Here is a 14,664-nt window from a genome sequence, read left to right as displayed (position 1 = left end):
TAAGATCGTAATCAGGTTTTTATTTATCATGATCTCCCACTGTTCAACTAGGTTATTCGTTGTAAGTGCCCCACAAAAAACATAGTGGACTAAAGGTCTTCTGACTGCAACTTGGGTCTGGTGGTGGCTTCTGTTAAAATCTTTTTTTTTCCCTTTTTCAGTCCAACATAAATGAGAAAGAAAAAAATACTTGTGACATTTCCAAATAACAGAAGTAATAGCAAAGTATATTAATATACATTCAACATATACTGCGCATATTGGTTACTACAATACAAAGCAATGATAAAAAAGTGTGGTATGCAAGATGGCACGGTTAACAGACTCACTGGCTTTCATCTGGATTTGCTAGAGGGTGGCAGTTTGCTTTCCCAGAAATACAATATCATGTAAACAAAATAGAGTGGGGGGTGGGGAGGGAAGTAGGGAAGAGAGGAACAATGACAGAAAGAACGGATGTGGAGAAGTCAAACAAATGCTTTCAGTGTTTTCTTGGTACCTTCCTGCTGGACAGGCAAAGAAGTCACAATTAGAGCAGACACTGGGATCTCACTCCTGGACAGGTCAAAGAAATGGAACACAGGAGAGACCCAGAGAAGAGTCCCCATCTTGTAGAAATCCATCTGTTGGGAAATCCTGCTAGGGCTCCGGGTCATCCAATGCTCTTTTTCCAACTGAAGATCAATTTGGTGCCAGCTAAAGGGAGGAAGGGGGGTTTGAGATTTGAGGCGGGAGTGAGGAGAGGTAACCTGTCAACAGCATGGCATCAGTCATGCTGGTCTCATATTTCCTTCTGTGCAAATTTGGGAGAAGGTCTTGGGAGGAGACTAGGGATACTTTCCTCTCTTTTCCCCCAAACAAAAAAAATAAAAGGATCAAGAGTCAAGTCTCATAAAAAAAACCACACCTCTCCCCCCAAAAAACCCCCCAATGTTCCAAAGGAGATGAGCCCACATAATCTCCCAGCCCCCACCAGCGGAGAAGGCTTTGGTCTGTAACAATAAAGCGGAGACAAGAGGAGAAGGACAGGCGAGAGCCACAGCGTATGTACGGCATCCAAGGGGCAAAGGAGACCACAACATGAGGCACGGCACCAGGGAGAAGTGCTCACAATTACAGTGTCATTAAAAGGAAGTAAAACACTTGGGAACAAAGGTGCAAGTCACAATTCAAATAGAACAGAATCTAGTTAAACATTTCTCTTTTGTCTTTATTAATAATAATAACAATAATAATAATAATAACAATAACAACATTTACCAAAAACAATTCCTACATGATCCAGAAGAACCAGGGGCCAAGGGAGAGGGAGGTAAGGCGTGACGAGGGGCTGAGAGAAGCTCCCGTCCTTGCTGTGGCAAGGAGGCTGCAGGGAGGGCAGAGCTGGACAGGAGAAGGTGTGTATGTACATGTGTGTATGTATGTGTATATGTATATACGCACACAAACATATATACACACACACACATATATATATATATATGGAAAAACAATCCTTTTAGCATAATAAAAATAAGGAGAATGAGAGATGCCACAAAAAGCAGACTGCAGCACTCTTGGGTGTTCTAACTGTCCGTGGGTAGAAGGGATGGTTTACCAAAGGGTTGGTAAAGGCAAACGGCTCTGGAGGTGACAAGAAACATGCTCCTGAAGGCTACTACCAGTCTCAATACTAGGATTTTGGTAGGACTTTGGCTTTCTGTTAATAGCCTGCCGTGCTGGGGAAATCTTTGTAGTGGGTCTCAGCAGTGAAGACTCACAGGGTCCCAGCTGAGAGTCTCCCAAACTTTGCTTATTGCTTGCCAATGCTAGATCCCACTCTACTCCCTGACATGTACATTACAGAGGAGGCTGAACTCTATATTTGTTCCTGGCATCTGACAATGCTGGCAAGGATGAGGGGGCTTCTTGGAGGACTGCTTTGGGTAGTGGCTCAGAGACCCTAGGCATCCATCCACACCCCAGTCATCCCTCCTGTCTCTGAAAAGGCAGAAAAGAAAAACAGCCTCCAAAAGAAAACACAAAACTCAAATACACTTTTGCCAAAAGCGGAGAACTCTCATTTCCCATTTATTTCCTTGGTGGTTTGGTCATACAGGCAAATAAGGTAGAACACCCTTTGAACCCCAAGGAACAGCACACTGACGGACTGGATAGGAGGAAAGGAGCTGTGATATTCCAGCTGGGAAAAAATACAATGGCAATTTGGCGCGATGCTGCTAGATACTGTGGGTTTAAAATGAACTTTTTTTATTCCCAAGCTGTACACAAAACCTGCAACAGAGAGGAAACAAAGAAGAGTCAGAGTTTGGGGTAAAAACCTGGCATTAGAGAGTGCACCTTGACCATCCTTCCCTCGGGCTTTTGAGAGGCTTGCTACGTGTGCCTACAGCACCCCAAGGTGTGGATGCCCATGTTCTAGCTACCATCCTAAGCCTGCTCTGGCTTTCTCCAGACAGAAGCTGAGACTAGTAAACTTACCTGCTTTTGAGACATTATCTGCCCCTGTTCAAGGCAAACTGTTTACTCTTTTTCACTTCTGTATCTCTACATGTGCTATTTCCCTGGCATGAAACAGAATCCCTCCCCACTGTCTTGCTGCCTGTATGGTTACTACCTATCTTTCAAGGCAGAGATCAAATCTACCTCCTCCCTGACCAACCACCTCCAGTTAAAGTGGTGGCCTCCTCCAAATGGGTATAGCATTCACCATCCATACACTACTCATTTGGCACTTAGCATATCCTGATTACAATTGTAAATTGTTACAGTCAAGTGCCAGTATTTTGTTGTCCCCCTAACCAGCAATGAGAGAGCAGGACCAGGGCCTTAATCTCTTCTGTATCCCCCACGGCACTTAATGCTGTGCTGGGTGCCTCAATAAATGTTTGTTAATTGATTTTGAAAATGCTGGGAGGTTGTGAGAACCATGAAGAAAGTTAGGACAGGTCAACCATGCAGGAAGAGGAGTTATTTCATTTTAAGTGATTCTAGTGAGACTACCATGAACATACACTTTAAGCCTTTGGGGAGTGGAGAGCTGCCAAATGCCAATTCTAGCCTAGTCAGGAGGATACTCACACCTAGCTTCTTGTTACACCCCAGCCTGCTCCATGCTGAAGGAGACCTCTGGATGCTTGTAGCTCAGTAGAATGTCTGTAATACATGTAGATGGATAACAAGAGTTGTGTAAGTGCTGGTTGCCGTCGGTCAGGTCTGAGGGCTCTTGACCTTCCAAACTCTCCCTACAGCCTGAAAAACCAAAAAGAACATTTGAGATTGGCAAGGAGAAAGAAGGACAAGGAAGAAAGGACCTTTTATTTGGGACCCAGGAGCTTACCTGCCAGAACTGGGAGTCCTAAGGACCTCTAAAGAGGGAGCCAGCCCTGAAGATTTAGGCCTGGGTTGGATGATTATGAGCATTTTTTCTACTCCTTTGGGTATTAAAAAGACTTCTCTATATCACAAAGCCCGATCACTGGTGTCTATATGTCTAGCTAAGTTAGCAAACAACTGTCATTTTAGAAAAAACATAGTCCTACCTCCAAGATAGAAAGAAAAAAGTCCATCTAGGACTGCAGTGGTCAAATTTCTTACAGCTTTTGATCCCTTCTTGGTATCATATTGGTTTTTGTACATCTTATCTCTCTACTAGACTATAAACGCTTTGAGGGCAGAGCGGTGTCCATTTCCAACAGCATGAAACTGCCCACTACAAAGTCACCCAGATAGCCTCAGATGGGCCCTCTTAGCAGTAAGGTCATCTTTTCACACTTCTCTAATTGATTCACCCTCCCACGCACCACATCAACTCTTTTAAACCTTTCCAAACCTCCTCATGCTTCCCATGGTATTCTCTCCCTGTACCCTTTAAACTGAGAACCTCATCTCAAAAAAGATTGATGCCATTTGCTGAGAGCCCCCACTTCTCCCCTCCTCCTCCTCTCACATCCCTCAGAAGTCTTTCTCTTCACCTGTCTCACATGAGGAGATGGCCATTCTCTCAGGCAAGGCAAACTTCCTCAACATGTTCCCTTGATCTGACTCCCTTGTCTCTCTAACCTTGGATCTCTATCTATTGACTGCTTTCTTACTGCCTCCCTATTGCCTACAAAAATACCCATGCTTAAAAAAAAAAACAAAAAGCCGCCTTCCTCGGGCCATCCCCCCTGCTGGTGATTACCGTTGGCCTCACATCCCTCTTGTGGACAAACTCTTGGAGGAGGCTGTCCATAGCAGGGGCTTCCATGTTCTTGCCTCTCCCTGGAACCAAAACCCTGTGCAGTATGGCTTCTGACATCATCACTGACCTAAAGCTTCTCCTTCCAAAGTCACCAGGGATCCTCTGAATGGCCAAAGCAGCAGCCTTTCCTCAATCTAGATCCTTCCTGGCCTCTGTGGCCACAGACCCTGTGGACCACTCTCTTCTCTCTCAGACCCTCCAGATCCTCCCCATGCTTGACTGCTCCCTATATAACTATACTAGAGCTCCATCCAGATGGTGCTCACTAACCCGAAGTGTCCTCTAAGGCACTGTTCTGGGCTCTTTTTCCTTCTTGTTCCATGCTCTTGCTTGAGGATGTCATAAGCTCCCATGGAGTCAATCACCATTTCTATGTGGATGATTCTCCAATCTAATATTCAGCCTGAATGGGCAGCCTCTAGAAGCAGTGAGGTGATGCACTGGGCCTGGAATCTGGAAGAACTGGGTACCAATTTAACCTTAGACACCACTAGCTGTGTGACCCTGAAAAAGTCACTCAATCTCTGCCTGCCTCAGTTTTCTCCAATGTAAAATGGGGATTCTAACTATCTACTATGTCTTGGAGTTGTGGTGATCGTGTGAGATATTTGTAAAATGCTAATACAGTGCCTGGTACACAATAGGTGCTTAACAAATTCTTGCTTCCTTCCTTCCTTCACTTCGCTACTGTCTCACATCACCAGCTGCCTGTTGGACATCTCAAAATGGACATCCCATAGACACCTTAAATTCAACAGGTCTCAAACAGCCCATTCTCTCTCACTCTAGACTCTTTCTCAGCCTCCCACCCTCAACTTCTCTGTCACTGCCAAAGGCACAGCTACTTTCCCAATCACCCAGGCTTAAATCTTGTAGTTATCCTAAACACTGCCCATCTCCGATCCATTGCCCAGTCTTGTTGTTTCTATCTTCCTAACATCTCTCAACTCACATAGTGCCATCCTGGCAGAAACCCTCATCCTCTCATACCTAGACTATCAGCTCTCCTCTTGGGAGGACACCATAAGCCTCCTGGTCTGTCTCTCTACCCCATCTGATCCATTCTCCACTCAGCTTTCCTAAAGCACAGGTCTGACCTTGTCACACACTTCCCTCCCCAACTCCCAATAATGTCTCCATCACCTCTTGGATTAGCTATAAGATCTTCGGTTTGGTTTTTAAAGCCCTTCACAATTTGGCCTCTTTCTACTATTCAAGTCTTCTTACACTTTGTTGCCCTCTCAGTACTTTGTCATTCAACGAAGCTGGCCTTCTTGCTGTCCCTTGCACATAGCATACCACTCTTGATTCCATGCCTTTTCTTCTCACTGGCTGTCCTTTATTCCTGGAATATTCTCCATTCTCATTTCCATCTCCTGGTTTCTGTGGCTTCCTTCACAACTGAGCCCAAATCCCACTTTTGGGAAGAAGCCTTCCCCAATCGCCGACCTCCTCTCACTGCTAGTGCTTTCCCTCTGAGGTTATTTCCCAATGATGCTACATATGCTTACAGGTGCCAAGTTACTGGCATGTTGTCTTCCTCTAAATGAGACCTTCTGGAGGACAGGGCACATTTTTGTCTTTCCCTGTAACCTAGCATTTAGCACAATGCTTTGCATAAAGCTTTAAAAATAGCCAACATTTAAATAACACTTTAAAGGTCACAGAAATGATTTGCAAATATCCCATTTTGTCTTCACAGTGACCCTCCTAGGTAGGAACTATCATCATCACCCTCAAAGTACAGATGAAGAAACTGAAGTAGAGAGAAAATAAGTGACTTGCCCAGGGTCACACAGCTAGTAATTGTCTCAGGCAGGAATCAAACTCAGTCTTCTTGACTCCCAGTTTACTGCTTAATCCATTATACAGCTGTAATGTTAATGGAATGGGAAGCTCTTTCCCGCCCATTAATAGACCTATGTGACCTGCTCTCAGCTCAGGCCCAGTTGACTGCTGTGATGGAACCTGAGTCACATGGCATGGTGGGAAGAGCTTGCCAAATGGGTGGAGGAGGAATGACAGTGAGGCAGAGCTGGGAGAGAGTGAGGCAGAGCAACTAGCTGTGAGTGAGAGAGGGAGGAATTTTGCCTAGGGGAGCTTGTTTGTGAGGAGGCTTAACAGAGGGAAAGCTTGGGGATGGTGGTGTTCCCTGTATTGGTGATGTGTATAAACTTCTGTGTTAGCATGGTAGATCTGGCTTTCTGGAAAATCTTGTGGAGAATCATGAGAAAGGCAAATAAGGCTGGGGCTCCATGTGCTAGAAACCTGAGGGCTGGTATACCATAGCAGGGACTGCTGATCATATCTGAACTGGTATGTCCTTCAGTATTTCCTATCCACTGGCCTAAGCTTTCTCCTAGGATTGGCTCTCTGAATTCTAAGAGTGGTCCTTGTTGAACATGTATAGGGGTACTTATCTAAGTCTAGATGAGGCCTTCTTAAACTTTTCCCACTTGCACGACCCCTTTTGGTTTCCGCAGCATTAGTTCATTGGTGCTGTGTGGCTTGAGAGCATGTGCATGGCAAAATGTGCATTCTTTGTGCTCAGAACCAAGGCTGTAGTGAAGTTGGGAGATGCAACAGGGGCAAGGGCTTCCAGAAACACCTTGGATCCATTACATATTTGATTTTGAATTAATTTTTGGTCTTTGTGCATTCAAAAACCTTTTGCTGTTGTCAAATTTTGGGACTGTGACCCAGAGTTTAAGAAGCCCTGAATTACCATCTTTAATCACAACTATAAACATTCATATTTATACATTCCCCTACAAAGGGTTTTCCTCACAATAAGCCTGTGAAGAAAATGCAAGTACAACCATTCCCACTTTACAGATGAGTAAATTAAAGCTTGAAGAGGTCAAGTGGTTTGTCCACTTTAGAGAGCTGGCAAGTGGCAAAGGAAGGGCACTGATCCAGTTCCCTGTCTCCAAGACTCATGCTTTCCCCACTATCTCCGAGCAGTCTTTCTTTGCATTGGCAGGAGAATTGCTGAAGCTCTGAACTAGAGCTGTGGCATCTGGACATACCGCAACGCAAGAAGACAGGGGGCTGTGTCCTTGACCTTATTCCTCCACCCCCACCTGTGGACAAGGCTATGACTCTCTTCCCAGGATCCCCTTACCCTCACTTTCCCTGTCCTGAAGCTGCTGGCTCCCCATGAGTGAAGACTGACTGAGGACGGCATCAGACATCCGAGCAGAGCTTAGTGCTTTTCCAGCCATGAGACTCATTCCAGGCAGGTTATCCAGCTGCACCTGCAGAAGGCAATGAATCAGGTATGTGAGAGCTGTTGGAAAAGAATAACTTCTGGCCTGTGGGCACTGAAAATGTTTGGGGCCCTAATCCCAAGCAATGCTGCCCACCCTCTCAGACCTTGATGTAAATGGGGGGGGGGGGGGGGGGGGAAGGCAGGTATCTTATTCTTCCTGAGTTATAGACTTTCCTGTTTCCCACTGAACATCAATACTCTGTGGGGAATAACAATTCATATTTATATTGCATTTTAAGGGTATCAAAGGGCTTGCAGTGCAAGTATTATTAGTCCCATTTTATTATAGAAGAGGAGGATGAGGCTCAGCGACATGCCCAGGGTCACAGTGGTGGAACTGGCACCCAAATTTCCCAGCTCCAAGTGTCGTGGTCTTTCCATGCTGCCTGAGGGCCACTGAAGGGGTTGGTCACAGAATTAGACTGGGATAAGTCCTCTTAAGATACATTCTCTCTAAAATCAGACCTCCTCAACTTAAATCATGCTCAGAGTTTGCTCCTGTGAAGGAAACTTGATGGTTATGACTGCTGAGTCTAGAGTAGTGAATTCAGATTTGGCTAAACAGATAACCTCAAGGTGACTATCAGAAGTTTCCCTAGCATGGACCCCAGTGCCCCATGGAGCTTAGTGTGCTCAAGATGTCATGTTAAAAAGCCAGAGCCTGGGTGAAACATAGAACACTTGTGTCCTCAGCTTGGAATTTGGAATATGGAATTCTGTGAGTTAATTTGTTAGAATGCCTAATATGTTAACTTCCTATGGGTGCCAGATGAAATTGGAAAGTAGCTGAGGGAAAGATACTGCCTAGCACTGATGCCAAACTGCCTCTTTTCAGAATCTTCCAAGTTTCTGTGTGAATTTGAGAAACACCCCCCAAAGCAAGAAGGGCACCAACATACATAGGCATCATCGCTGTTCTGGATAGTGTGATGTCTCTGTAGGGTCCGGGACCTGTGATGCTCACTGACAGGAGAGCGTGTTGAATAACCCAATCCGTTATGATCAGGTAGCTCCATAGCTTGTCCTGGAGAACTTCTGTCCATACAGTTCCCTATGACAGATTCTGGGGAGACAGAGCAGAAGAGGAGGTCAGCAGAACTACAGTTTCTCCCAGTAACACAAGCCTCTCATATCACAAGCACCTAACACAGGACCATGTAGTAGTAAACAATATAAAAATCTGAATAAAATATTAATTGATGATCCCCAACTGACCCACGGCACTGCTGGGAGGAAAACTGGGCTTTATCTGGCCCTAAATTCCCTGGCATTTAAGCTTCTGCTCCCGGTCTATGAGGGCCCACTAAAGAGGAGTATAGATATCAATTACCTTTTCCGTAGAAGTAAGTCTATAGGAGGGAATCACAGAATGTCAGAAACAGGACTTTTAAGGTCAAAAAATACAACCCCCTCATTTTATAGATATGCAAACTGAAGAACAAAAGAGGTTACATGACTAGCCTGAGGTCACAGAATGACATCTGAAGTCTCAAATTTTCTGTTTAGTTCTATGACAATAATACTATGGTAATGCTTACCTATTAATTTGGGCTGCATTATTCTAAGTCAGTTGATTCAGTGACCTCAGGGTTCAGCTCCAGAGCTGAAGGATAGTTGGTAAAAATAAGTTTCTCAATTTTCAGGGATAATCAGGGAGAATTTTAGTTGAGGGAAGAATGCCTGGACATGCCTTTGGTTTTCACCAACATAAGACTGGAGTATTTTATTTGTTTTAAAAGGTTAGATTCCTATGACACTTCTCAGGTCTTTTCTCTGAAGAATTAACTCTACTAACTGGGCTGACACTTCTTAACTTTCATATAAGACATATGAATATGCAAAATAGTGATGATTTCCTCAGTCTGCGGAATTGCCAGGGAACTCCCTCCATCAACATGTACTGTAACCCATCTATGATTTAGGGGACAGGGAGTTTCCAGAGGAATGAAGAGGTTAAATGACGTGCTCAGAGACGGGCAGAGAATTATCAGGGGTAAGATTAAAAACCCAAGTTGCCCTAACTCTCTATTTCAAATAAAATAGGGGGAAAAAAAAATCAACCTTAATTCCAAACCAACAGTGTCAGACAGCTGTTTGATGAGTGCAAGTGACATACCATACTGCACAAATTGTAAAGGTCAAGGTCCATTAAAACATAAGGGCCTTGAAGGCAGGAACAGTTTTTGCCTTTTTTTGCATCCCCAGTGCTTAACACAATACCTGGCACATAGGAAGCATTTAAATAAATGGCTGTCGAGTGACTCAGGCTATTCATCTCAATTAGGTTAGGAGTTAAATTAGACGACCCTTGAAGGTCCTAACTCTGCCACCTACGTACTCAACTGTCCTCTCTGGGCCTGAGCTTTTTCATTTTAAAAATGAAGGGATTGAGCTAAACAACTTCTAATGTCCTTTTAGTTTTAAATCTCTGATTCTTTTTTCTTTGCTGTTTTTTTTATTAGATTTTTTTATTGGCTTTCAGTGTAAATCTATGATTCTAATGCCTGGGTTCCTCTAATAGCAGGGTAGTAGAGAAGTGGTCGTGGAAAGTACTAGCTACTAATACAGTTAATGATACAAAAATCATCTTGAAAAAGAACACACTGGAGCAAAATGGAAAGAGAGAAACTCTCAGCTAATCTCTATTCAAATTCAATTCAAAAAATATTTACCAAATGTCTACTACGTGAAGTCATCATACACAAATGAGGCTGGTTATGCAATTCAGTTTGTATTTGTTAGCCTTTAAACGCTATATGAGTGAGTCATTTACAACTAGGTCTCACTGTAAAGAAATCAAAAGTATTGGGAGTCAGGCAGGGCGGAGGGGGTGTGTGTGGGGAGATGGGGGAAGATGAGTTTGGGGGGAAAGCAAAGAATAAAGAAGCAGATGGGAAGAATAAGAATTGTCCTGTAAAACTGATTTATTATATCACGCCAAGTCCAGTCCCTCACAAGAGGCATAGTCAAGAGCCATTTGGATTCAGTCAAAGGGCTGCACTTGAGGACCTAGAGGGCCACATGTGGCCTTGAGGTCACAGGTTCTCCACCCTTGATCAAGAGTTTCCAAACAAAGCAAAGAGGTCCTAGAAATGGCCCAACGTTGGAAGTGTGAAGCTGGAAACAGTCCTCTCCATTTTGCTCTGCCAACAAATAACTCTGTACCATAATACTCTACATTTTAATAGTAGTTCTTATTTTCCAAAGACTCTGCTTATTTTTGGCCTCAGGAGAAGGTAGGTAGAGATGTTCACTATTTGACAAGAAGGGAAACAAAGAGATTAAACAACGTGTCTAAAGTCACAAGCTAGCTTGTGAAGTAGCTGGGGCTAAAACTCAGGCTCCTGACTCCAAGGCACAAGGGGTGGTTTTTTTTTTTTTAAATTAGCTCTCATTGCCTTATGCAGATGACTTATGCCTGTTGCAATCACATGTTCTAATGCCAAAGGGCTATCATTGTACTCATGCCTGTCTATGAAAAAAATACAAAGCAACTGAATCACAGGAGTCTAATCAGTCCAGTGAAAGAGAAATCACTGGTATGTTTGCAAACGAGAAAAAGGTATTTCTGATATTTTAGTTTTCAGAAAAGCCTAGGAGACACTCTCTCTCTCTCTCTCTCTCTCTCTCACACACACACACACACACACACACACACACACACACATATACAAAACCACCTTAAAAAGTGCTTAAATAGAATGTAAGCAAACAAACAACCATGGCTATGTCTATTCAAGCCTCAGAATATTCAGAAAGGCTGGCATGTAATTTTTGTGCTTGGCAACTAGGAGCATAAATAAGGTTTGGTTGTTTTGGGGTTTTTTTTGGTGGGGAGGAAGTACATCAAACCTTGGGAAAGCAGTCCCCATGAAACCAAAGCTGATAAGACTTCCTGGAAAATTACTGAGAGGTCATCAGATAAAAATATTAACTAATGAAAGGGAATGAAATTTGAACCCCAAGTCAATCAATAAGCATTTATTATGAGCATACTATGAAGCAGTTTCTACCCTACATGCCATCAGGAGAGATAACACGTACATTTAGAAGCATTCACAAAATAGGGAGAGAGGTAATTCTTTGGGGGAGGAGGACACTAACAGCTTGGAGGATCAGACCGGCCTCAGGTGAAGGGGATTGCTTGAGCTGAGCACTTAAGAGATTTACTCAGCAGACAGAGGAGGAAGACTTGAGTTCAAATCCCACCTCAGGCAGGACTCTGAGCAAAAGTCACTTAATCCTGTTTGCCTCAGTTTCCTTATCTGTATACTTCCTAGGGTTGTTGTGAGGATCAAATGAAATAATAATTGTAAATCACCCGGCACAGTGCCTGGCACATAGGAAAGCACTATATAAATGTTGGTTGTTATTTGAAAAGAAGGAGCTAAGGAAGAAGTGCAAAGGTGTGGAGATGAGTAAGCAGTATTTCAGTTTCAGCAAGCAGGCTGGTTTGGCTACAAAGTGAAATGTATAAAGAGGAATGGTGCAGAAGGCTGCAGCCAGCTTGCACATGGCTTTTCAAAGGAGTTTATATTTGATACTAGAGCTAACAGAATTACTAGAATTTGTTGGGTAGAGGAACGGCACAGTCAGACCTGCACATTAGGAAAATCATCTGTCAGCTGTGTGGAGGAAGGCCACTGAAGCAGCATAGCTGAAGGTGATGAAGGCCGTGGGAGGAGAGAGAAAGCCATGTATGGAGGGAGAATTCACAACAACTGACTAGACATGGGGGGAGTGACAGCAAGGGGAAGACAGCCTCAACAAGGAAGCAGACCTGGGTAACCAGGAAGATAGTGGTGCCCTTGACATATACAGGGACCTTCAGGAAAGGTGTGCATGTGGAGGTTGGGAGGAAGAGAGTGAGTTCCGTTTTAGATATACTGAAGTCAATCAGAAACATTGGATAAGCGGCTGGTGATGCACAACTGGGGCCCATCTCAGGATGGAGACCAGGGCTAGAATACAGAGTATGGAGAGTTACCTGCATAGAAATGGAATAAAATGAATGCACAGGAGCTGATGAAGTCACCGCCCTTTTATCATTCTTAAGACCTTCTTCTAGTGAGAAGTTACAAGGCAAAGTGTTAGAGGGTGGGAAGTAGATAATTCAGCAAAGGAGACTGGGAAGATAGGTCAGGGAGGCAGAAAAACGAGAGCAAAACCAAGAAAACTCAGAATAGAGAGAGTATGAAAGAAAGGGCGGGCAACAATGACAAATGTTGGGAGGTCAAAAAGAATGAAGATTGAGAAAAGGCCTGCAGATTTGGGGATAGGACCCTGACAGCTTTGTTTACTGATGAGGTCAGCAGTCAGATTACAAAGTGTTGAGAAGACAGAAACAGAGGGACTGGCAGGGAGCTACTGAAAGGGAAGAGAAATTTGGGACCCGAGGTAAGAATGCCAGGATCAATTGAGGATTTCTTGAGGACCGGGAATAGGTGGCAAGGAAGAACCCAGAGACAGCCAGAGAATAAAGATTAGAAAGAGAAGGGAAAGCACATTTGTTTGCTGTCTTGGGGAGGGAGGAGGGAAGGAAAGGAGGTAGAAAGGTCTGGAACTCAAAATCTTGGAAAAATGAATCATGAAAATATTTTACATGTAATTAGAAAAAATAAAATACTATTAAGGAAAAAAAGAAAGAGAAGGGACAACTGAAAATGATACAGAGAGGATAAACTTAACAGTAAGAAGGCTATTCACTCTTGGTTTTAAGACAGTTAAGACAGTTTGGGGTTAAGTTTTTTCTATTGACCTTTCTATGACTTCAAAGATCAATCCCTGAGGCAAATTTTTTAAATGAAGAGAAGGGGCTTATAGAGTCTGATAGTGGGTGACTGCCTGAGAAGAAATGAGAACATCCAAAGGATGAGATGATTACGAGGTGACCATACAAGGGAAAAAGTGACTGGCTGGCCTAACTCCACGTGAGAAATCACTATACATACCACACACTTAGTGTATTAACTGGGGCAGCTTGCACAACATCCTGTTGCATCTGTCAATGTTGACTTGTCTTTATTCATTTGCAGAGCCTTCAAAGCTGCTCTGGCCAAGGAAATGACATGGGTATTTAACCCCTGTAGAGGTTGTAAGTTAAGTCTAACCTATCACTATAGGTTATGTCTATGGTCTGTCCAAGCTGGAGGGAGTAGTGACAGTACAGTATAATTTAGATGAAAAGAAAATGTGGCTTCTTCTAGAAAATGACAAGCTGGCAAGAATTACTACATGAACTAATAACAATAAGATAAAGAAATACGTAATGCAGCTGAAAATACGTTATCACAGCGCCTTGGCCGTGCCATCCCAGAGAGGTGTACTGAAAAGGTAGGCCCATACCCAGCGTCTGTCTGCCCACCCTTTTAGAAAGGATATCTTCTAAAGACATTCTTATACCTCAGAGGAAACTCACAGACTCACAGAGATGGAAGCCACCCCAGAAAGCTTCTAGTTCAATTCACAGCTGCATAGGAGACTTCTCTAAAATACCCAGACAAGTAGTCATTCAGCTAGGGAACACATTCCTTCCCAAAGCCACTCATTCCACTTTTGGACAGGTCTCACTATTAGAAAGCAGCTCCTTATACTGAAATAAAATTTGTCTCTGTAACTTCTGCCTACCTAAGCAAGAAGATAAAGCTCTATACTGATCAGCTTCAACATATTCAATGTTACTGCTGAGTTACACTGAAAGAAACCTCTTATGGATCAAGAGAAAAAGGTAAGGACACGAATTTCTCATGACTTGCCTCAATTCCTTGGATTCAATACACTGCTATAGGTAGAGACTCTGGAGCTTTCCACATTTGGTGGTGAAACTAAGAATTTTCTCTTTCAGTGAATGTGCAAAATGGTGCTCCCCACCAAAGCCATCCAGAACAAGATAAAGCCCTCTTCTACATGACAGCATTCCATACTATCTATCTTATTCGATTTTTATAATTGGGAACATAACTAAAAAGAACGTACTTGAGCAAAGAAATAAACAAGCCCTGTTTTGATGGATCATTTCCCCCACCCTACCCCTCTGGTCACAGGTGGTAGGCACCTGGCCCAAAGTAATGACTCAGAGATAGAGATAGGAATTCATGTCATCCCATTGGCCAGGCAGTGGAACCCAAGGTTTCTATGTTACAATGTAAAT

At 43.5% G+C, this 14,664-nt stretch overlaps 1 protein-coding gene across 4 annotated transcripts in view; it reads right to left on the bottom strand.

Moving 5' to 3' along the window:
- SIK3 (SIK family kinase 3) overlaps nt 1–14,664 on the bottom strand; it is a 284,867-nt gene continuing 270,203 nt past the window's right edge. For all 4 annotated transcript variants that reach the window (XM_072611006.1, XM_072611008.1, XM_072611007.1 and 1 more), the window contains 4 exons: nt 8,414–8,577; nt 7,368–7,500; nt 3,082–3,252; nt 1–2,274 (listed from right to left, as the gene is read on the bottom strand). In XM_072611006.1, the coding sequence (XP_072467107.1) occupies nt 3,095–3,252; nt 7,368–7,500; nt 8,414–8,577 (455 nt within the window). In that variant the 3' untranslated portion in view covers nt 1–2,274; nt 3,082–3,094. The remainder of the gene's footprint in view (nt 2,275–3,081; nt 3,253–7,367; nt 7,501–8,413; nt 8,578–14,664) is intronic.

The sequence above is a fragment of the Notamacropus eugenii genome, chromosome 5, assembly GCF_028372415.1.
Source record: "Notamacropus eugenii isolate mMacEug1 chromosome 5, mMacEug1.pri_v2, whole genome shotgun sequence".
NCBI classification, from domain to species: Eukaryota; Metazoa; Chordata; class Mammalia; order Diprotodontia; family Macropodidae; genus Notamacropus; species Notamacropus eugenii.
Note: the sequence above shows the minus strand (reverse complement) of the source record. Positions and strands in the feature narration are given on the sequence as shown.